General features: G+C 45.1%; 1 protein-coding gene across 6 annotated transcripts; it reads left to right on the top strand.

Annotated features, from left to right (window-relative positions):
- The first annotated feature begins 3,390 nt into the window (after positions 1-3,390).
- On the top strand, positions 3,391-22,535 carry LOC142664634 (mitotic checkpoint serine/threonine-protein kinase BUB1 beta-like). Of its 6 annotated transcripts, XM_075843804.1 has the most exons (5): positions 3,391-3,475; positions 6,289-6,434; positions 7,773-7,832; positions 8,791-8,935; positions 22,450-22,535. In XM_075843804.1, the coding sequence occupies exons 1-5, from the start codon at positions 3,446-3,448 to the stop codon at positions 22,459-22,461; spliced, it is 393 nt and encodes a 130-aa protein (XP_075699919.1). In that variant the 5' UTR covers positions 3,391-3,445; the 3' UTR covers positions 22,462-22,535. The 6 variants fall into 6 exon arrangements, with proteins under 6 accessions (XP_075699919.1, XP_075699918.1, XP_075699922.1 ...); XM_075843803.1 differs by lacking the exon at positions 22,450-22,535 and having other exon boundaries at positions 8,791-9,040; XM_075843807.1 differs by lacking the exons at positions 3,391-3,475; positions 22,450-22,535 and adding an exon at positions 3,496-3,643 and having other exon boundaries at positions 6,292-6,434; positions 8,791-9,040.
- The last annotated feature ends 795 nt before the right edge of the window (positions 22,536-23,330 follow it).

The raw sequence follows: 23,330 nt of genomic DNA, 5'->3' as shown, positions 1-23,330 counted from the left end.
ACGGAACGCCGCGAGGAAACGGAGCGGTGAATGAGTAGTCAGGACCAGGATGAAGTGGAGTATACCAAAGTGAGCACGGAGAAGGAAGCAAGCCAGGGGCAAAGCAAAGCAGGTTAAGCGGAACTGCAGCAAGGCAGAAGCACGGCAGAAGCAGGCTGGAGCAAGCAGCAGTGAGGCCAGGAATCCAGAAGAATTACAAGCACTGAGGAAGAGAGCACGGCAGGTAATAAAGGACAGGGGGCGGAGCTAACTCCGACTGACCAGGCCGCGATAGGCTCTCCCACTCCTGAGCCTGCCACCCTGGTTGGTGGGAGATGGTGTCAGTCGAACAGGTCTGGCCTTAGGTGTGGATTGATTAATCACAGGAGTATACCTAGACGTAGTACCTGGCAGATCCCTAACAGTACTCCCCCTTTTATGAGGGGCCACCGGACCCTTACTAAGAGGACCCGGTTTAGTAGGGAAGAGAAGGTGGAACCTCCTGATCAATACCCCAGCATGAACATCACGGGCAGGTACCCAAGTCCTCTCCTCCGGCCCGTATCCTCTCCAATGGACCAGGTACTGGAGGGAGCCCTGGACCATCCTACTGTCCATAATCTTGGCCACCTCGAATTCCACCCCCTCAGGGGTGAGAACGGGAACAGGAGGTTTCCTCGAGGGGGACCAGGACGGGGAGCAGCGTTTAAGGAGGGAGGCATGGAAGACGTCATGTATGCGAAAGGATTGGGGCAGCTCCAGAAAAACCATTTATGATCACACGTGGGGTATAGCCGTACTCGGGAGAAATTGCTTTACAAATGTTGGGGTGCATTTTCTCCTTTATCCTTTGTGAAATTGAAAAAATGCACAATTTTAGTGGAAGAAATGTTGATATTCATTTTCACGGCCTAATTCTAATAAATCCTGCAAAAGACTTGTGGGGTCTAAATGCCCACTATATCCCTAGATAGATTCTTTAAGTGGTGTAATTTCCACTTTTGGGGGGTCTCCACTGTTTTGGCCTCTCAGGGGCTTTGCAAATGCGACATGGCACCCAAAAACCATTTCAGCTAAATTTGAACTCCAAAAGCCAAATAGCGCTCCTTCCCTTCTGAGCCTTGCTGTGGGTCCAAACAGCAGTTTATTACCACATATGGCATATTTCCGTAATCGGGAGAAATTCTTTACAAATGTTGGGGTGCTTTTTCTCCTTTATTCCTTGTAAAAATTAAAAATGGCTACCTTTTTTCAGAAAAAAAGTAGATTTTTACCTTTACAGAATAATTCCAATGAATTCAGCAAAACAACTGTGGGGTCAAAATGCTAACTTTACTCCCCTAGAAAAATTCCTTGATGAGTGTAGTTTCCAAAATGGGGTCACTTTCCGGGGGTTTCCACTATTTTGTTCCCTCCAGTGCATTGCAAACGCGACACTGCACTGAAAACTATTCCAGCAAAATCAGAATTTCAAAATCCAAATGTTGCTCCTTCCCTTCTGAGTCCTGCTGTGGGTCCAAACAGCAGTTTATTACCACATATGGGATATTGCTATAATCGGGAGAAATTGCTTTACATATGTTGGGGTGTTTTTTCTCTTTTATTCCTTGCAAAAATTAACAATTTCTAAGTTTTTTCAGAAAAAAGTAGATTTTCATCTTCACATACTAATTCAAATAAATTTAGCAAAAAAACTGTGGGTTCAAAATGCTAACTATACCCCTAGATAATTTCCGTGAGGGGTGTAGTTTCCAAAATGAGGTCACTTTTGGGGGTCTTTATTGTTTTGGCCCCACAAGACCTCTTCAAACCTGACATGCTGCCTAAAATATATGCAAAAAAAAAAAGGAGGCCCCAAAATCCACTAGGTGCTCCTTTGCTTCTGAGGCCGGTGTTTCAGTAAATTAGCGTACATGGGCCACATGTGGGATATTTCTAAACTGCAGAATCTGGGCAATAAATAATAAGTTACATTTCTCGGGTAAAACCTTCTGTGGTATAGAAAAAAAAAGTATTGCAAATGAATTTTGTAAAAAAAAAATGAAATGTGTAACTTTCACCTCTACTTTGCTTTAATTCCTGTGAAACGCCTAAAGGGTTAAAAAACTTTCTGAATGCTGTTTTGAATACTTTGAGGGGTGCCGTTTTCAAAATGGGGTTATTTATGGGGACTATCTAATATATAAGGCCCTCAAAGCCACTTCTCAACTGAACTGGTCCTTTTTAAAAATCGCCTTTTGACATTTTCTTGAAAATATGAGAAATTGCTGCTAAAGTTCTAAGCCTTGAAACGTCCTAGAAAAATAATAGAATGTTCAAAAAACGATGCAAACATAAAGTAGACATATGGGAAATGTTAACTAGTAACTCTTTTGTGTGGTATTACTATCTGTTTTAAAAGTAGATACATTTAAATTTAGAAAAATGCAAATTTTTGCAAATTTTCTCAATCTTGGTGTTTTTTAGAAATAAATATTGAATTTATCGACCAAATTTTTTCCCTAACATAAAGTACAACATGTCACGAGAAAACAATCTCAGAATCGCTTGGATAGGTAAAAGCATTCCGGAGTTATTACCACATAAAGGCTCAGTCCTGCAGGGGTTAAAAAAAATTGATATCTGTTGTGCATAATAATTAGCATTTTGAGTTTTTTACTTCTAAAAAAAAAAATCTGTTATCATTAGGAGATTTGTTCAATAAAATTTGCATTATACTCCAACGGTTGATGGCGTGAAGATTATACTGACTGTCATTTGCATCGACTATTTCGTAAAATCAGCGAAAAATAACATTTGCATAATAATTTGGAACGCGGTGTAAATAAAAATCACTGTTGTTATCTACATTACAGCGCCGATCACATTATGTAGAATATAGGGCACTTATAATGGGGTGACAGAGCTGCGGTCATGTGACCTTATGTCTAAAGGTCTTTTTGCAGGACAAATACAATGCTGTTTCGTCGCGTTTTTTGCCGCAATTCGCTGCAAATAGTGCCAAAAACGACATTGTACTTTGGGTGGCTATGGGCCCCCTGGGAGTCTCGGGCCCCGGGCGGCCATCCAAAACACCCTATGATGATCCGCCATGGGGCATGGACACCCATCCCTAAAAATCTGCAAAGGTGTCCATAGGCCATTGAAATGAATGGGTCCGTAATAACGGATGAAAAATACGGACGTGTGCATGGGGCCGCGCCGTATTATTTAGGCCACACGGTCTTGGAAGTCGTTTTCCAGCGTTGGCTGTAGTCACATGCTCAGTGTACCTAAAATGCACCACCAAATTAGCTAAACCATTCGGCTGCTTCCATTACTAAAGGTCGGGCCCATGCATAAAAGTGTCAAATATGAAGGAATTATTTCATCCTACAGGAAAACTGACATAATCATTCCTCTCCAGGGAACTCCATGGAACAGCGCGCGCCGCCGAACAGCTAAACGAAAGACTACATCTCCCAAGATGCTTTTGTGCTTCCTTTACAATCACGTGGTATGTTTTAGCAAATCATCTCAAGGTACTCGAGAAGACAGCTGCGGTGGGCAGGCGCGTCACGTGACAGGTCTCGTAGTAGACCAATCAGACAACAGTTACTTTATTTCAAATCTGGTTTGTGTAGCGGCGTAGACTCCTTGAGCTGCGGAGATAACTGCACGGGCGGTGAGTGACGTGATGTGCCGGTGGAATATATCGCTAGCGATGGAGGGCAGCTCGTGGTGTGCGCCGCCCCCCGCTGGACCCTGTAGCGGCGCTGCCACAGTTTGCCCTCCATGTCGTAGATTATGTGCACTGTAACCTGGGGGGAGGGTTTATAAGCAATATGTGAGTAGGCGTTATCAGTACTTATACAACGGAGTGTATATAATGTATAATTGCCTTTCAATTCTCTACCAATGGGCTGATCTTGGGAGACAGTGACTTTGGGGAGGGGCGTTGTGGAGGGTATACACCGTGTGTGGTATATATGTGTGTATATCCTTATCTCTGCGATGGGCACATGTGCATTTTTAAGAACAGGCTTATTTTATTCGCGGAGGCGCGGGGTCATGGGCACAGGCTCAGCTTTGGCTGTAGCACATTTTTTCTAATCTACAACATTTATAACCGTTGCATCTGCACGTCCCCAGCAGACTGGCCTAAAATGTAAGGCTAAATTCACACTTTTGTTGTATAATCTCTTAGGCCCCATGCACACGAACGTATTTTTGTCCACCCGTAAATACGGGTCCTTGGTCACACGTATGCGACCCGTATTGCACCCGTATTTCCGGGCACGTTTTCTCTGCAAAATTGCGCTGCGCTAATCGGCAGCCCCTTCTCTCTATCAGTGCAGAATAGAGAGAAGGGACAGCCCTTACCGTAATAAAAGTAAAAGAAATTCATAACCCCTCTCTTCACATCCAGCCCGACCTCCCTGGATGACGCGGCAGTCCATGTGACCGCTGCAACCAGTGATTGGCCTGTGATTGGCTGTAACGTCATCCCAGGAGGCCGGACTTGAGGAAGAAGCAGGGAGTTCTGGGTAAATATGAATGTCTTTTTTTTTTTTTTTTTTTTTACAGCTTTATCTATATTTGATCGGTAGTTTCTGTCCCGGGTGCTGAGAGTTACTGCTGATCGTTTAACGCTTTCAGCACCCTGGACAGTGACTATTTACTGTTGTCGCCTAGCAACGCTCCTGTAATTACGGGTGCACACACGTAGTCACCCGTAATTACGGGAGCCCCATAGACTCCTATGGGCTGCCCGTGCCGTAATTACGGCCTGAAATAGGACATGTTCTATAATTTTTCAACGGCCCGACACCTTCCCGTAAGCATACGGGGAGGTACACGTGGCCAATAGAAGTCCATGGGCCCATAAAAACGTGCCGTAATTTCTCTATTCAAAAAAATGGATGTGTAATGGATGGTTCTTTATCACTGGTGTCAATGTAAGGGCCTGTTCACATCACCGTTCGCTTTCTGTTCCGGGGTTCCGTCTGTGGTTTCCATCGGGTGAACCCCGCAACGGAAATTGAAAGTGAAACCACAGCTTCCGTTTCAAACTCCACAAACATCCCCAAAAAAAAATCACAACTGACACACAATTGCTACGTGTGGGGCCATTGCATTCACAGCCGTCTACAGAGATGAATTAATTTCAGTTCATTGGATATCAGTTCCTTGGTATTCTGCACATGGACACTGGACCAATGAGCTAACACCTTACCTCTCTCCCGTAGCGGACAGTCTCCCTCGACAGGCGCAATCTTCTCTCTCCCTCTCTCTCCCTCTCTCTCTCTCCCTCTCTCTCTCTCTCCCTCTCTCTCCTCCCCCCTCTCTCTCTATCTCTCCCTCTCTCTCTCCTCCCCCCCTCTCTCTCTCTCTCCTCCCCCCCTCTCTCTCTCCCCCCCCTCTCTCTCTCCCCCCCCTCTCTCTCTCCCCCCCCCTCTCTCTCTCCTCCCCTCTCTCTCTCCTCCCCTCTCTCTCCCCCCCTCTCTCTCTCTCCCTCCCCCTCTCTCTCTCTCTCCTCCCCCCCTCTCTCTCCTCCCCCCTCTCTCTCTCTCTCTCTCCTCCCCCCCTCTCTCTCTCTCTCTCCTCCCCCCTCTCTCTCTCTCTCTCTCCTCCCCTCTCTCTCCCCCCCTCTCTCTCTCTCCTCCCCCCTCTCTCTCTCTCTCTCCCTCCCCCTCTCTCTCTCTCTCCTCCCCCCCTCTCTCTCCTCCCCCCTCTCTCTCTCTCTCTCTCCTCCCCCCTCTCTCTCTCTCTCTCTCCTCCCCCCTCTCTCTCTCTCTCTCCTCTCTCTTTCTCCTCCCCCCCTCTCTCTCTTTCTCCCCCCCTCTCTCTCTTTCTCTTTCTCCTATAGTCATTCAGTTATGTGTACAAATGAAAGGAATAGGTGCAGCCACGTGACCATGGGGATACTAAAATTAGCTGAAGAAATTTAGTGTTACTCAGTGGCCACTAAAATCTATGGGCCATCATGTAATACATGCTCATCCCCAGTATTTCACAGCGAGCTTCTCAGCTTTAGTCTTTGTAAACATCTGCGTTGGTGTTTCGGTTTTCAAAGCGTTCAGGATCCGTCACACCGCAAATACCAACATGCCTGACAGACCCCATTGACTTACAGTGAGTTCCGCCAAGGTGTCTTTTTTTGATAGGAGAATATAGTGCAGCATGCTGCACCGTTTTCCCTGTCAAATTTTACGGAATCTGCGACAGCGGCCCTGAATGATGCCTCCGATGCAGATGTATCATAGGGAAGATATTGGTCATTGCTGATATACCTGTTATCTTTACAATATTTTGTATCCGTTTGTACAGCAGAGTATGGCACAGGACGGAGATGAGTGGGAACTCAGTAAGGAAAATGTTCAACCTCTTCGACATGGGAGGGATATGTCGACTCTGCAGGAGGTTCTCTCCCAGCAAGTCCATGCCAACCATAATGCCATCCTGCAAAGGAAACAGTGAGTAATTCACTAAACAGACAATAACTACTACATCAGGAGAGTCCAAGGAGGAGTCATTACCGTGTATACACCTGTATATTGTATCAGCATGTTACAAACCGTTCCTCCAGTTACTTCTCCACTGGCAATAAATATGTATGTTCTGGGGAGGGTAAAATAACATGAGTTAGGCTATGTTCACACTTCAATAATTTATTTTCCGGTTCTCCGTGACAACCCGGATAGCATAGTAAACCGTAAAATCTGATGGACCCATCGTGAGTTAATTGGATCTATCCGGATCCTTTGCAAAACGGATTCATCATTTCCATCATCGTTCACATAAAATGTAAGCCATGATACTAGTGTCAAGTCCGAATTTCAGGGTAGCTTCCTTCTCCCTGTTATTCCACACCGAATAACCACCTCTGTAAATTGAAAGCTGAAGGCATGCCTGGAAAGACGTAAACCAGCCAAAGAGATGTTGGTACACAGCTTTCCTCAGATAGGACAGGAAGCGAACTAACTTTATTCAGAACAAAGAAACACAGGAAAAGACACATGCTCCCTCACTAGGGATGTGGGAGTGCCCAAGCCCCCACCGGCTTCTCAGCTGCAAGTTCTTCTGTACACTCTTCTTGCATTCCAGGGGGCGGTGTCTTCCATAGGTGTGTCCGTCATGAACAAAGAACTTGTTATATATATATCAGTATATTACACAAAGAACTGAAATGTATATACATATGTGTGAGGATAATATTTTTGCAAACAATATACATGGTAATGATCCCTGACACTAGTGTGAACATACTCAAGTCCGCATGTGACTTACCCACGTGCTCTGAGTGACATGTAAGGCCTTGTAGTCCCACAACGGCTGTAGTGTCACCGGTTGGAGACCTCCGCCTTAGAGCTCCTGTAGAATCTCCGTACCGAAAGTCTGCAGCGTTTTACGCAAGATAAGTTGAAATGCTGCAAATTGAGAATCTGCGCCGCGGGTCAATTTCTGCAGTATTTATGCAACATGTGCGGGAGCTGTAAGTGCCTATTCACCAGAATGTTCCTCGGCCATGTGCTTAGGTGCCATGGGCTCCTCCGTTTAAAAATTTACTAACAAAACTAAAATGGTCACAAATGCAACAAAAAAAAAATTGTTTCCATCTGAAGCCGTCTTACAACGAGATCCTCCACGTCTTTGTAGTATATGATTATATAGGGGGATCAGTGGATGAAGGATCTATAGTGACATGAAATAAGCGCCTAAAAAAGCTGAGATGTGTAACCAATATTTGTATTGCCAAAACATGGAGGGATAATGTTTTGGTTCTTTATTCATTTAGTTCTTTTTTTTTTAAGGGCCTTTGAATTGGAACTTCACTTTTACACTGGAGATGATCCTTTGGATGTTTGGGACCGGTATGTCAATTGTTGATGGACTCTTCTATAACAGTAATGATATTTAGGTTGGCTAATAGTTTGTTGGTGCATTGTAAGTGAGCACAGGATAGATGGGGTGCTTGTATGGAGAGAAGTTTTTATTTTGTTTCATTTCAATTTTACAGAAAAAAAATCACCTAAAAGAAAGTTGTTTTCATTGACCGTCATATTGCACTTATTTGTATGAGGTCGAGTTACAAGAGTCATTACTAAGCATATGGGGATTATGGAAGAAGGATAAAGGAGGGGGTTTACAGCATGACTTGGTGGAGCAGCCATGGGGGATGAAATCCTGTAAAGCATAATCATTACATTGCTGTCCTTATTTGAGAATATTGTGGCCCCTCTGTGGGGACTGCTTTTTCTGTCAAGAATGTCATAATCTTTAAACCTTTGATTTGTGAATGGGTAGGACGGAGCTCCAGAAAAGTGCCATTTTTTTTATTTTTTTTTAGAAGACTTCATAGATGAGTGACCTGGAAAAGGTTTTATGCATCTGTTTTATGCCGAGAAAGTGGAAACCATTACCCTAAACCCATGTGAGCAGGACTTCTCAAACTCCATCATATGATCCTTTTCTTAACTGCTGACTGGCTAAGAGGGATCATGTGATCACATAACCAGGAAGTTCTTGCTTTTCAGTCCCTCTTATTGGCACTTTGGGTGTTTAGTGGAGGTCATTGTGCCCACTAGTATAACTCTATCATTTTTTTTATTTTATTCATAGAGGTTTTCATTTTAAAGTGGTTGTACAGGATAAGGAAATCATGGCTGCTCAACATGGCGCTGAGCTGCAGTACCACACACAACCTGTGGGCGGCTGTAGCAGTGTTTTTTGGAAGAAAGCCGCCATGTTTTTATGATCCTGTGCAATCCCTGTGCTAGCTATCGGATTGTTAAAAACCGTTCTCATACTTGAACTTATTCTATGTTGTAGGTATATAAAATGGGCAGAACAAGCATATCCCCAGGGAGGTAAAGAGAGCAACTTGTCTCCACTGCTAGAGAGAGCGGTCAGGATATTCCACCAAGAGCAGAAGTATTATGGAGATCTGCGCTATCTCAATATTTGCCTCAAGTTTGTAAGTTCAGCAAAATAATTTCTCATTTTCTTTGTAAGGCTATGTTGACACCATGTAATCCATTTAACGGCATATGTGCAATTGGATTAAATTACAGTGAATTAACATGGATGCACATCAATTTCCATCGCTTTTTAAGCATATCAGTTTTTCTTTGTTCTATAAAAAAGACCCCCCCCCCCCACACACACACACACCAGCAAAGCAAAACCGAAAACAGATGCTGTTTCACGAATTCCTAATGTGTGAATATAGCCTAATAGAATACAGACACCTTTTATGTAAAAAAAAATATATTATATTTTTACAGGTTAGTGGTTACCTGGAGTTAAATAAAAAAAAAAAAAAAAAGTTGCAAGCTGTAATCCTCAATCCTTCATTCACTTTCACACCCCTGATATTCACGTTTTTTTTTTTTTTCATGTCCCTCCCAGGATTACATGCTGGATGTTGAGGTCTGATTCCAGGATGCTGCAGCATTCACTATCTCATGTATCAGCACAGGTTCATTTCTGTACTGCTTTCTCTTTCTACAGCTCATGAGGGATCTCTTCTCCCTTGTGCTGACCAGCACTGATGCTGAGGAGGTTGATTTTCCCCCTACCTTCCCCAGCAGACTCTGCCGTGGGTTCTTTTATATACTGATTTACAGCCTGTGTGCTTCACTCCCTGCAGACTGCCATGTGTGCTCTTTATTTTCACCCTATACGAACAGCCTGTGTGATCTGCCCTTCCTGGATACTTTCCTCACTCTCTACACTCTGATCTGCCATGTACAACCTTCTTCTCCTCCTCCTCCCTACTGTTATATCTAACACTAAGAAAAGTGAGGGTGTAGAGCAAAGAAAGCAGGTGTCAGCACCCGTCCGCAATAACTTTTGCCTTACTGCGCTGGGTTTATAGGTTTGAATCCGACCAAGGACAACATTTGCATGGAGTTTGTATGTTCTTCCCGTGTTTGCGTGGGTTTCCTCCAGGCACTCCCGTTTCCTCCCACACTTCAAAATCATTAGGCTTATTTGGAATGTAGATTGTAAGCTCCAATGAGGACCGGGACCGATGTGAGTGATTACTATATACAACACTGTAGAATAAGTTGGCGCTATACAAATGAATAAAATACATGAATAAGCAGCAGGACAACCAGCTATGTAAAGGAGTTAAACAGACTCTACAGCAGCAAAATGGTAGGGTTTTTAACGGACTCTTTTGAGAGTTGTTTAATTTTGCATCTAGGAAGCAAATCAATTATAAAATTTCATTGCAAAGGTGTCCAAAGCCTTTAATTGAAAGCCTAGATCAGAATTCCGTGTTTATTCGGGCATATGGATGTCATTGAGATGGGACTCCCGGTCAGGCCCCTCCACTAGGAGCCAGAGCAGAGAGCCACTGCACAGAACGGTTTTGTGCAAGTGACATTGCCCAAATAAGTACTCTAGCCCTGGGTAAGCTCCTGACGTAAAGAGAACCTGTCACCTGCCCATACAGGTGCAGCATGTAATGGGAAGGGGTGCGCAAACCCTGGGGCACTTTACATTTTTTTCCTTTCCTCCTCTGTTATTTAGATATTGGTACCATTTATATTTAAATAACCCCCTGAATGGTCAATGGGGCGTGTATTTGGCAAGGGGGCGTGTAACGTTGCCGCTACGGACCGTGCCACAGCAAGAGCTGGAGTGAGGATAGAGCGCGCGTACATGTGTGCGCGCATGCACACTTTCACACTCTCTCTTAAAGTTCTCGCCAGACAAACGACAAGACTGATCTCTTGTCTGCCGTGAGCGAGTGTGCTTAGCACGGAGCTGCGTGCGTGCGCTCGCACACTCCTCTCTCCAGCTCTTGCTATGGCACTGTCCGTAGCTGACTGGACAGTGTCACAGCGATGTTACACGCCCCCTTGCCAATTACACACCCAATTGACAGTTCAGGGGGTTATTTAAAAATCGGGTGCCAAATATAATGCCACCAATATCTAAATAACGGAGGATAGGAAAAAAAAAATTTTTTTCAGAGTGCACCGAGAAAACGAAAAATCACTGTTAACGTGACACTTCCTCTTCTATCCGCCCCTAGAACGATATGTCCTTTCTCTTGTGTCTTCTGTGGCTCTTTCAGGAACGCTCCCTTATGCGAATGTCACAGGTCATGTGACGCATCGTCCACAAGAAGTCACAGGAGGAGTAGCCTTTAGGATGCAGGCAAATAAAGTTTGTGCTCAGATGAAAAGCCAGCAGAGGAAGGGATATTTACAAAACGGCATTGGTCGGTGAAAACTCAGACGGGGGAGGGAATAGCAGATGATGGGGAATCATGGGAAACTGAGGGACCACCTAATTCAGAGTAACAGGGAATGTAAACAATGGCCCAGTGGGAATTACCATTATTTGCAGAAACTTTCACAGAAAACTACTCGTGAGGAACATGTGAGTATTTTTTAGTCTAATGCAGGTTTTTTTTTATTGAAGTCCGATAACCCCTTCAATGTTAACTTTTGTCGGACATCAGGCTGTAAAATTTCATTTATACTTGTAAACCTGAGATGATGGGTGTAGTAAACGTAAACCTAATGTACAAGATTTTACATCCTTCTCATAAAATATATAATATATACACGTTTTTGTACAGAGCCTGTAGACTTGTACAGCTAGTTACACAGCCAAGGTATTGGTACTCTACACGCACAACTCTATATCACCTGGGCAGAAGAGTATGAAGCCAGAGGCCAGTGGCGTAACTACCGCCGTAGCAGCAGTAGTGGCTGCTACGGGGCCCGCGGCATGAGGGGGCCCGTGTCGCCCGCCGGCACGGTCCCCCACCATGGCCGGAGGCTCCGCTAGCAGCCGCTGTGGCTGCTACAGCGGGACGCCACTGAACACTACGGCAGAGCAGGGAGGTATCTCCCCGCTCTGCCATTAACTGGTTCCCGACCGCTGGCTGTATTTTTACGGCCAGCGGTCAGGGTCCTTAAAACCCGAGCCATAGACTTTCTACGGCTCGGGTTTTAACTTGCTGCCCGCGCGATCGGGCAGCTGAATGTCGGGTCTCCGGCTGTCAGTGACTGCCGGGGACCCTGAGGAGAGGATAGAAGCAGCTTTCGCTGCTTCTGTCTTCTCTGATCACTTGTACACAGCGCTGAATGCGTGCTGTGTACAGGAATAGAGACAGCAGCAGCGCCGCTGTCTCTATTCCTCCCGGTGATCATGTGACTGGTCACATGATCGCCGGGTGCCGTTAGTGGCAGACTGCTGCTGGGTCTTACTAGACCGAGCACAGCCCTATTAGTGACAATCGTCACTATGAGAGGGCTGATTTCCCCTGTAACTGGGGCTGCTGTGCAGCTCCAGTTACAGTGGAAAAACATGGTGTAAAAGAAAGAAAAAATATATATAAAGTTCCCCAAAGGTCTTCTTTGACCATTGGGGGACAGACCATAGTAATAAAAAAATAATAAAGTAAAGTGCAAAAAAAATGTAAATAATAAATACACATAAAATACCCACCCAAAAAAAAAAAAAAATCCCCCCCGCCCATCATTGCTGTAACGCTAGCGCTGACCCAATTAACCTAATATAGACATGTAATATATTAAAATTTACGGTAGACAATGACGATCACAAATAAAAGGTCTATTTTAGGGTAAAACTATGTTATTACCAAAAAAAAAATAGCTGAAATGTAAAAAAGCTTATTTTTTTACTATTATTTTCAAACTTTATGAATAAAAATTCTAAAATAGCAAAAAAGGTGTGTATAAAAACGATAAAAATTAAACCTGCATTGTCTATGGAAAAAACATCGCAAAAATCACGTCGTTCGCAAAAACAAATAAAAAAGTTATAGCCATTTAACGAACACGTGCTAAAAAGGGCTAAACGGTGTCTGGTCCTGAAGGCGCAAAATAGAGCAAAAGACATGTATCCCCTATCCACAGGATAGGGGATACATGTGTTATCGCTGGAATTGATAGGGAGAACGGGGGACTGAAAGTCCGCTGAAGTTCTCCATCACAAACCTCGGACTTCCGGGTTCTGTGTCGGCAGCTCCGTAGAAATAAATGGAGCGCCGGTCGCGCTTGTGCGCATGCGTGACCAGCGCTCCTTTCATTTTTATTGAGCTGCGCAGACGCCGGAAGTCAAAGGTTTTTCATGGAGAAGTTCAGGGGACTTTCAGTCCCCCGTTCTCCCTATCGCTGTCAGCGATCACTCTTGTATCCCCTATCCTGTGGAGATCCTGTGGAGAGGGGATACATGTATTTTGTAGGACACACTGTAGGTCGCATTTTTTTGGGAGGGGGGACGCTGTATGGCGTTCCCTACAGGGGGGGGGAACGCTGTATGGCGTTCCCTACAGGGGGGGGGGTGGCTGTATGGCGTTCCCTACAGGGGGGGAGCTGTATGGCGTTCCCTACAGGGGGGCTGTATGGCGTTCTCTACAGGGGGGGGCTGTATGGCGTTCTCTACAAAGGGGGCTGTATGGCGTTCCCTACAGGGGGGGCTGTCTGGCGTTTTCTGCAGGGGGGCTGTATGGCGTTATCTACAGGGGGCTGTATGGCATTATCTACAGGGGGGCTGTATGGCGTTCTCTACAGGGGGATGTATGGCGCTATCTACAAAGGGGGGGCTGTATGGCGTTATCTACAGGGGGGGCTGTAAAAAAGGCACTATCTACAAGAGGGGGGGTTGTGTGACACCCAGGAGAGGGGGGGCCCCAGTCAAAAGTTTGCTATGGGTCCCAGTCTTTCCTAGTTACGCCCCTGATCGTGTTCTTTACTTGCTCTTATTAAGCCTTGCCAGGGGTGCAAAGATGGCAGACCTGAGGGCCTACATTAGTCCTCCAAGCTGCAATGACGACCATTGGCACCCCACAATCGCAGGGGGGCAATGGGCCGTCAGAGATGGCCACCCCCATCTTTCTAATGGCTTAGTTACCGCAGTTACTATTGACCTCAGCATCTAAGGGGTTAAACGAGTGGGATCGTAGTAATCTACGATTTCGCTCGTCGCAGTGAACTGTCAGTTGTAACATACAACCAACACCAGCAAATTATGGAGTGAGCTCAGTCCGTGACCCCACTCCATACTTCCCTCCTGGCCTACACCGTATATATACACGTTGGTTGTCGTGGAAGGGTTATGCTGCAATAAAGCAGATCTTCCCTTACAAAATCTAATGACGTTTTGGCAACCAAAGGTGCCCCCCTCAGCATCAGAGCCCCATAGCAGCTTCTATGGCTACTAGGGCTATAGTTATGTCCATGTACAGGGGGAAGATTTGACAGTAACACTACAGGTGATGTATTATCACAGTATACATCTAGTATTTGGATAAAATAGAATGACCTACCAGTCCCCAGACATTAGTAGATACGGGTCACTAAGCAAATCATGGTGGTTCCAAGTACCAGGCTCAGGACCAACACCTAGAAGAGGAGGAGAGAGAATAAGGAGGTTAAAACGTGGCCAGGTGCGGTGGATTCACTGCTTGTACACAATGCATCTTAAAGGGTTTATGCGGGGACTAAAAATTATTAGCAGTGTTCTCACTGCATTATGTGATGTCACGGTTTGTGGGTATGTGGACCCACCAGGCCGCACCGCCATAGCAGCAAGGCAGCTGGCAAAATAACAGGGAACCCCAGAAATAGAAAAGTCCCGCACAAGTGTACCAGGATAGTCCAGACAGTGGCCGCAGCTCTGGCACGGATGGAGGTAGGTAACACAGGACGTGGCGGATGACACAGGTGCAGTAGACACGACTCCAACTAGTAGGCACAGGAACAAGAACACAGTACGGGATACAGGAACGGGTAACAGGGCACGGGTAACAACTGGAACGGGAAACAGTAAGGGACCATTTGAAAGACAGACTTGGGGTATACTAACAATGCTCAGGCAAGGATCAGATGGGTTGGGCCCTTCTTATAGTCCAGGAAATCATGTGTGTTGATGATGGTGATTTCCTACATGTGCGTGCACTGGCCCTTTAAGAGAGGGCACGAGCGTGCGCGCGCACCCTACGGGACAGAGCAGATCGTAGCAGAAGTGAGCGCTGGCGTCTCCTGGGATCCAGATTCAGATCCATGGCTGCGGGCGTCAGGTGAGTGGACCCGATGGCCCTGGACGCTACAGTATCCCCCCCTCTTACGCCCCCTCTTCTTGGGACTAGAGCGAGAGAGGAACTTCTTAACAAGAGCAGAGGCATCAAGGTTCTCCTCCGGCTCCCAGGACCTCTCCTCCAGTCCACCAAATAGAAAGTCCTTCCTCCTACCCTCTTGCAGTCCAGGATCTCCCTCACCTCGAACACATCAGAAGAACTGCTGGGAGCAGTTGTGGAACAGGAAGTCTTGCTGTAGCAGTTCAGGACCACTGGTTTCAGGAGGGACACATGAAAGGAGTTGGGGATTCTGAAGGTAGGAGGCAGCCGCAGTTTATAGGAGACATGGTTAATCTGTTGCCGAATCTCAAAAGGACCGAGAAACCTGGGAGCAAACTTGTATGAAGGCACCCTCAAACGAATGTTCCATGAGGACAGCGAGACTTTGGTACCTGGAAGATACTGCGGCGGCTCTCTTCTTGTATCCGCTTTTCGCTTCATGCCCGGGTCTGTTGCCAGATTTACAGGAAGTCCCCAAATGCAGAGTCAGCAGCGGGTACCTGAGAAGTAGTAGACACTGGAAGAGGGACTCTAGGATGTTGACCGTATACAATGTAAAACGGAGTGGAAGTGGTGGACTCGCTTGTGTGGTTGTTGTACGAGAACTCGGCCCATGGAAGAAGTTGTACCCAGTTATCATGCTGTAAGGAAATGAAGTGACGGAGATAATTCTCCATGATCTGGTTGATCCTCTCGACTTGTCCATTGGACTGGGGGTGATAGACTGTGGAAAAGTCCAATATAACATCCAGGAGTTTACAGAGAGCCCTCCAGAACCTCGAGGTAAACTGAAACCCCCGATCGGACACAATGTGAAGGGCAAGCCATGCAAGCGGTAGATGTGCTGGATGAAGAGATTCGCCATTCGGGGAACAGAAGGTAGGCCGGTCAGCGGGATAAATTGTGCCATCTTCGAGAACCGGTCCACCACCACCCAGACAGTGTTGCATCCTGCTGAGGGAGGAAGGTCAGTGACAAAGTCCATCACAATGTGCTGCAAGGTGGCATTGGGTATAGGCACAGGTTGATGGAGGCCGGCAGGCTTGGAGTTAGTAACCTTGTTAGAAGCACACACCGTGCAAGAAGAGACAAAGTCCACAACATCCTTGGGCAGCATGGGCCACCAAAAGTGACGAGCAATCAGGTCTCGGGTTTTACGAACACCAGGGTGCCCAGCCAGTTTAGAACTGTGTCCCCATCGGAGAATTCTTCTCCTGCCTGCTAATCGAACAAAAGTCCTCCCCGGAGGGATGTCTCTAACCTGCAAAGGATTGGCAGTGATAATGCAGGACGGGTCTATGATAGTTTGAAGAGACTCCACCGTGTCATCCGTTTCAAATGACCTGGACAGGGCATCGGCCCTCACATTCTTGTCAGCGGGACATAGTGGAGCACAAATTGTAAACGGGTGAAGAACAGCGGCCACCTGGCTTGAAAGGGATTTAGTTGTTGAGCGGACTGAAGGTAGGTGAGGTTCATGTGGTCGGTGTAGATTAGGATGGGGTGAGCTGCGCCCTCCAGCAGATGTCTCCACTTCTCCAGAGCCAATTTGATGGCCAGTAGCTCCTGATCCCCAACAGAGTAAATGCGCTCTGCAGAAGAAAAAAGTCTCGAGTAGTAGCCACATACTACTGCCTTTCCTTTGGGGCTCCTCTGGAACAGAAGTGCGCCTGCACCAACATAAGAGGCGTCCACCTCCAAAGAAAACTGTATATATAAGTCAGGATTATAGAGGATTGAGGCAGAAGTAAAGGCTTTTTTGAGACTAAAAAATGTGGACTCTGCCTCTGGGGTCCACACCTTGGCGTTCACACCGTTCTTGGTAAGGGTGGAAATAGGAGATGTCAGTGATGAGACGTTTGAGATAAACTGCCGGTAGAAATTGGCAAATCCCAGGAAACGCTGTATGGACCTCAGACCTTGAGGACGTGGCCACTCCAGGACAGCTCTCACTTTCTCAGGATCCATCTTGAGACCTTGATCCAATATGATGTAGCCCAGGAAGTGCAGAGAACTCCTCTCAAAGACGCACTACTCCAGCTTGGCGTATAAATGTTTCTCCCTTAATCGTAGTAGAACTTGACGGACATGCCTCCGATGAGTCGTCGGATCTGGGGAGAAAATCAAAATATCATCGAGATAAACAACAACACAGATATAGAGGAGATCTCGGAAGATATCATTAACGAGTTCCTGAAACACTGCAGGAGCGTTACACAGTCCGAAGGGCATCACTACGTATTCGTAGTGCCCGTCACGGGTGTTAAATGCCGTCTTCCATTCGTCGTCACCCTGGCGGACCGGAGCGGAAGTGAGATGGGGACCAGCGCTCACAGATCCATGGCTGTGGGCGTCAGGAGGTGAGTGGAACCGACGGCCCGCGGCCATAGATGCTACATGTGAGTAAACTCGCTAATATACATTCCCGTCCCTCTTGGTGCTGTTTCTGAGATTTTCATAGATTTTTATAGCGCTGATGAGGAACCGGAAGTCTAGTTGTACAGTCTTCTTTGGTGACGACACGACTCTTCGTCATGTGATCGGCCCCGCTGTACTCTATGTACTCGCTGTACTACTGCTCCTGCAGTATACGGAGCACAGCGCCGCTCTCTGAGAGGTTCCTCTGAGAGGTTCCTGCTGTTTCTCCTTTGCTTTATCCAATGCTAAAAACGAATAATGTTTTTTTTTTTTTAAATGCAAGCCCCTCAGTTGGAGTCACTGGGACCCAACACTAGAATTTAATCTGATTTGACAGATTATGGCACCATTTTCTATGGGGAACTTAAGGTGGTTATTTTGGTATTCCCATACTGTTTTTTGACACAGACCACCTATCTAAACATTGCTACAGACAAATCCACCTCTTCATGGTAAAGGTATTCTCTAATGCCAGTGCTGTCTTACAGCAGGATAATGCCCCCGCCACACTGCAAAAATCGTTCAGGACTGATGTGAGGAACATGACAAAGAGTTCAAGGTGTTGACCTGGCCTCCATATTCTTAATTCAATCGATCATCTGTGAGATGTGCTGGAAAAACAAATCCAATCCATAGAGACCCCTACTCACAACTTACAGGACTTAACCCCTTAATGACGAAGCCTAGGTTGGGCCTTAAGGATCAGAGCCCATTTGTCTATTCTGACATGTGTCACTTTATGTGGTAATAACTTTGGAATGCCTTTATTTATCCAAGTGATTCTGAGACTGTTTTCTGGTGACACATTGAACTTTATGTTAGTGGTAAAATTTGGTTGATACATTCAGTGAAAAACAGAAAAAATTACAGAAAATGTGGTGTAAGGCATATGTTTATACCACACAAAATAGTTATTAATTAACAATTTGTTTTTTTAAATAAAGGATTTAATATTGAAAAAAGGTTTTTTATACAACTGTTTTTTTTTTTGTCTCACTAGGTGACTTGAAGTCAGGAATCCCTGATCGCTATTCTAATACACTGCACTACATGCGTAGTCCAGTGTAAAAGTGCTGTCAGTTACTCACTGACAGCAAACCTAAGGCAGGACAAACTAGGCTTCCGTAGATGACAAACCCGGAGTCCATTGTTAGGCCTCCTGTTGCAGTAACATGATGGAATAGAACGTCAAGGAGCAGGAAGGGGTTAAAGGATCTGCTAACGTCTTGGTGCCAGATACCACAGGACACTTTTAACCCCTTAGTGACCAGCCCATTTTAGGCCCTAATGACCAAGCTATTTTATTCGTTTTTCTATAGTCGCATTCAAAGAGCTATAACGTTTTTATTTTTTCGTCTACATAGCTGTTTGAGGACTTGTTTTTTGCGGGATTAGTTGTGCTTTTTAATAGCACCATTTTTGGGTAGATATAATTTTTATATTAACTTTTATTAACCCTTTTGGGGGGGATTATAAAAAAAAACTGAAATTCCGCCATTGTTCTATGCGTTTTTAAATTGACGCCGTTCACTGTGCGACGTAAATAACTTGTTACCTTTATTCTATGGGTCGGTACGATTACGGCGATACCACATATGTAGAGGTTTTTTTATGTTTTACGACTTTTGCACAATAAAAACACTTTTGAACTAAAATTATTTGCTTTTGCATCGTCGCTTTCCAAGAGCCGTAATTTTTTTATTTTTCCATCAATGTAGTGATTTTTTGGGCTTGTTTTCTGCAGGACAAGACGTAGTTTTGAATGGTACTGTTTTGGGGTGCATGGGACTTATTGATTCATTTTAATTATGACTTTTTTGGGGGGCAATGGAAAAAAAATGCAATTTCGCCATGGTTTTTTGTGTTTTTTTTTTTACGCTGTTCACTTTGCGGTTTAAATTACATATTTACATTATTAATGGAGTCATTACGGTCGCGGCGATACCACATATGTGTACTTTTTTTTTTTTTTTACACTTTTACTAAATAAAACCACTTTTTATGGAAAAAAATGATTTTATTTATTTTTTTACTGTACTTTTTATTAATAATCTTTATTTCACTTTGATGACTTATTTTATTAGTCCCACTAGGGGACTTTACTGTGCGATATTCCGATCGCTGCTATAATGCTCTGGTATACTTCGTATACAAGAGCATTATTGCCTGTCAGTGTAAATCTGACAGGCAATCTGTTAGGACGTGCCTCCGGCGCGTCCTAACAGGCATATGTCCAGGGCAGACCTGGGGGCTTTTATCAGGCCCCCGGCTGCCATGACACCCCATCGGAGACTCGCGATTTCATTCGCGGGCCGCCGATGGGTGACAGAGGGAGCGTACTCCCTCTGTAAACAAAGTTAAATGCCGCGGTCGCTATTGACGGCGGCATTTAACGGGTTAAACGGCCGCGATCGAAGTAAACTTCGATCGCGGGCGTTGGAGCAGGAGCTCAGCTGTCATCAGACAGCAGAGCCCCGGCTCCTGCCTGCACGGGAGACCCGTGCAGGACTTAGACTAGGCTGACGTGAAAAGGCGTCAGCCTAGCCTAAAGCCCATTAGTAACCGACGTAAAAAGGCGTATTAGTGGTCACTAAGGGGTTAAAGATCTTCTGAAATCCATGTCCCAACGGGTCAGAGCTATTATGGCAGCACGAGGAGGACTACACAAGGCAGGTGGTTTTAATGTTATGTCTGGATGGTGTATATGTTAGTAATTAATTTCTATTCATTTGTACATTGATGGAAATTAGGGTATGTTCACACGCAAACTCAAAAATATCTGAAAATACAGAGCTGTTTTCAAGGTTTTCAGCGTTTTTTACGGCCGTTTTTGGAGCTGTTTTTAATATTGTCTAGGAAAAACGGCTCCAAAAGCGGCCCAAGAAGTGACTTGCACTTCTTTTGTGAACATACCCTAAAAAAAGAGTAACTTTTCTGTGCTTTTTATTTTTACAATTTATATCAATCACCCTAAATATTGTAATCTTGGGGCCTACATTGCTCCTATGTAAACATGGGAACGCCACCATTCTCACCAGTTTTAAGGCGTAATGTAAGTCTTAGGCCAAAACGTAGTAGTAGTCGAAACGCCAATCCAACCGAGATGGAATATGAAATATCCAAGATAGAAGGGAGTCCCAGGTATAAAATAAGATAAGATAACTTTATTAATCCCCGAAGGGAAATTCCAGTATCACATAAATGGATTCTGGGAAACGGCATCAGGGATCTTTTATTATTAGGTCTCTGTGCAGATTTAGATTCTGGCGTCCAAGGTGAAGATGATGAAGAAGACTAGGTGGTACTGTAGACAAAACAAAAAATAATCAGACCAGACGATAATCACTCAGCAATATACTGGTGCCGAAGCTCCAGCCATGATTTCACAAAAATACTATAGATGTCAGTGATCATACCTGTACTGCTGGTGTTTCTTCTGTACCACAGCTGTTGGTACTTCTCTCCTCCTCTTTCTTTGAAAGGCATGGACGCGGCACAAGGGACAGCGTGGATTTGTCGGGATCCAATGTGCAATACAAGGCAGATGGAATATGTGAGAACATGGCAGAACGGTGACTTGCTCTCCAATCTCATAGTCCTCTAGGCATATAGTGCAGGACTGGATGTCTTCATTTTCAGTAAAGGTTCGAGATGGGAGTCTATCAATCTGCCTGCCTCTCCTGCCTCGCCGACGTTGTCTTCTCTGCACAGGTCTGCTGTCTGTGGTCTCTGTTGTCGACTGTTGGTTGGGAAGCAGCTGACTGGTGCTTGGTGTTGGCTCCACCAGCCTGTTAGATGTTTGCTGAGGAGATCTGCTTCCTTCTCTGGACGGCTGCAGGTTTGGTAGCGGCTCACTGGTGCTGGGGTCTTGTGTTGGTTCCTCCAGCCTTTCGGATCTCTCCTGAGTAGTTGATGGAGTAGACCCAGGCTGGAATTCTCCAGGAATTCTGAGCTCGGTCTCACTATTAATATGATGGCCACTTGTCGTTTCAGACTGTTCTATTGGCTCAGGTCGTAATGGGGACCGGCTTCTGTCCGCTCCTTCTTGCTGCAACCTACGGCGCGGTGGAACTTGACCACGTCTTCGTCTCCTGTCGGGGACATTGTCATGGTCTTCATCCTGCTCCACACTCTGACGCCTTTGTGAGAGATAAATCAGACAGTATCACACATGATAGGATTAGATACAATGACTCAGCAGACAGTATCACACATGATAGGATTAGATACAATGACTCAGCAGACAGTATCACACATGATAGGATTAGATACAATGACTCAGCAGACAGTATCTCACATGATAGGATTAGAGATAGGGCCCAGCAGACAGTATCACACATGATAGGATTAGATACAGTGGCTCAGCAGACAGTATCACACATGATAGGATTAGATACAGTGGCTGAGCAGACAGTATCACACATGATAGGATTAGATACAGTGGCTCAGCAGACAGTATCACACATGATTGGATTAGATACACAGCTCAGCAGACAGTATCACACATGATAGGAGTAGATACAGTGGCTCAGAAGGAAGTATCAAACATGATAGGATTAGATACACAGCTCAGCAGACAGTATCACAGATTGTAAGAAGAGATGCAGCCGCACACTGACACCTCATACCAGATCTATGGGAGCTATAGGACCGCCAAGCGCTGCACTGCCCAGATTATGGCTCTGCATGGTCTGTACTTGTGCACTGTTATTCCTTATGGGTTATAGATCATGTGACCTGAGGCACCAATCACAGGCCACAAACTTGAAGGTACCGTATGCAATTGGCGTCCCGAACAGTTAATTATTCAACTCAGAATTTTGGATCTTTTTAGATTTAAAAAAATATATATATTTTTGGACATTCACTATTAATACGTATGGAAAGTTGCAGGATTTTGGGTCTTTATCAGATCGGGGACTACATCTCTTTTTGTGTTTCAGATTGTGATTTGAATTCTACAGTTCAGGACGGGTACAGGATGGCAGCGGGCAGCAGATCTCTGGAGGTCAGTGGCTTCATTGTCCTGTTTTTTCCTTCCCTGTGATGGACATGTAGCAGGAGACTTGGATCCAGCAGGAGAGGTCCATGTGGCCGGCTGTCCACTCAGACAAGTAGCGGCTTATTGAGTAAGAGCCCCGGACAGGTAACAATTCCACAAATCACCGGCTGCTCATTTGTAAAACTGACTACTTGTCCTACTGTCCATTCCTGAGGAGGGATAAGAGGTCACTTACTGGATTCTCTTCTCTTTAGGACATCTATCGGCAGCAGGAATCCGCTTTTGGACTTGGACCCTTCATAAGTGAGTTTTTTTTAATAATTAGACTTTACCACAAGAAAGTGATTGATAGATGATCTCAAAATACAGTAAAATTCCTTTGTATCTGATAATCCCGAAAATTTGGTAATTTAGCACAAAACTGTACTATAATGTGGAAGACTGAAGAGAGAACCAGTAAGGAAATTGAAGATTGAAACTAAGATTTCTATACTTTTCTATGCCCGTCCAATAATCCAGAATATTTTAAAATAAAGCACCTTTCATGTCCCATTGATGACAGATTAAAGGAATATTTTTGTTATGTTATGTTATGACTGATCCCATTATCTGGTTGTTTTCTCTCTTCAGCTTACCCCAGCACCACGGAGGAGAGAGATCTACAGCGCCTCATCTACTGCACGAAATTCTTACCATCCCCAATCTTCAAGATGGAGGTCAGTGATCATACTGGTTATTATGTTCTCTCTATAACAGATTTGTCCATATTCTTTCTATAGATGGAAAAATGTTATTGGAACGTTTCAATAGACAATTGACTGA

Source organism: Rhinoderma darwinii, chromosome 12 (assembly GCF_050947455.1).
Source record: "Rhinoderma darwinii isolate aRhiDar2 chromosome 12, aRhiDar2.hap1, whole genome shotgun sequence".
Lineage (NCBI taxonomy): Eukaryota > Metazoa > Chordata > Amphibia > Anura > Rhinodermatidae > Rhinoderma > Rhinoderma darwinii.
This window is presented reverse-complemented; position numbering and strand designations above follow the sequence as displayed.

Excerpts from the sequence above, each read along its gene's own strand:
- LOC142664634 (XM_075843803.1), top strand. The coding sequence starts at position 3,446 with ATGCTTTTGTGCTTCCTTTACAATCACGTG. Across the intron at positions 3,476-6,288 it reads GCTTCCTTTACAATCACGTG|CAGAGTATGGCACAGGACGG; the intron begins GTATGTTTTAGC and ends CCGTTTGTACAG. Across the intron at positions 6,435-7,772 it reads GCCATCCTGCAAAGGAAACA|GGCCTTTGAATTGGAACTTC; the intron begins GTGAGTAATTCA and ends TTTTTTTTTAAG.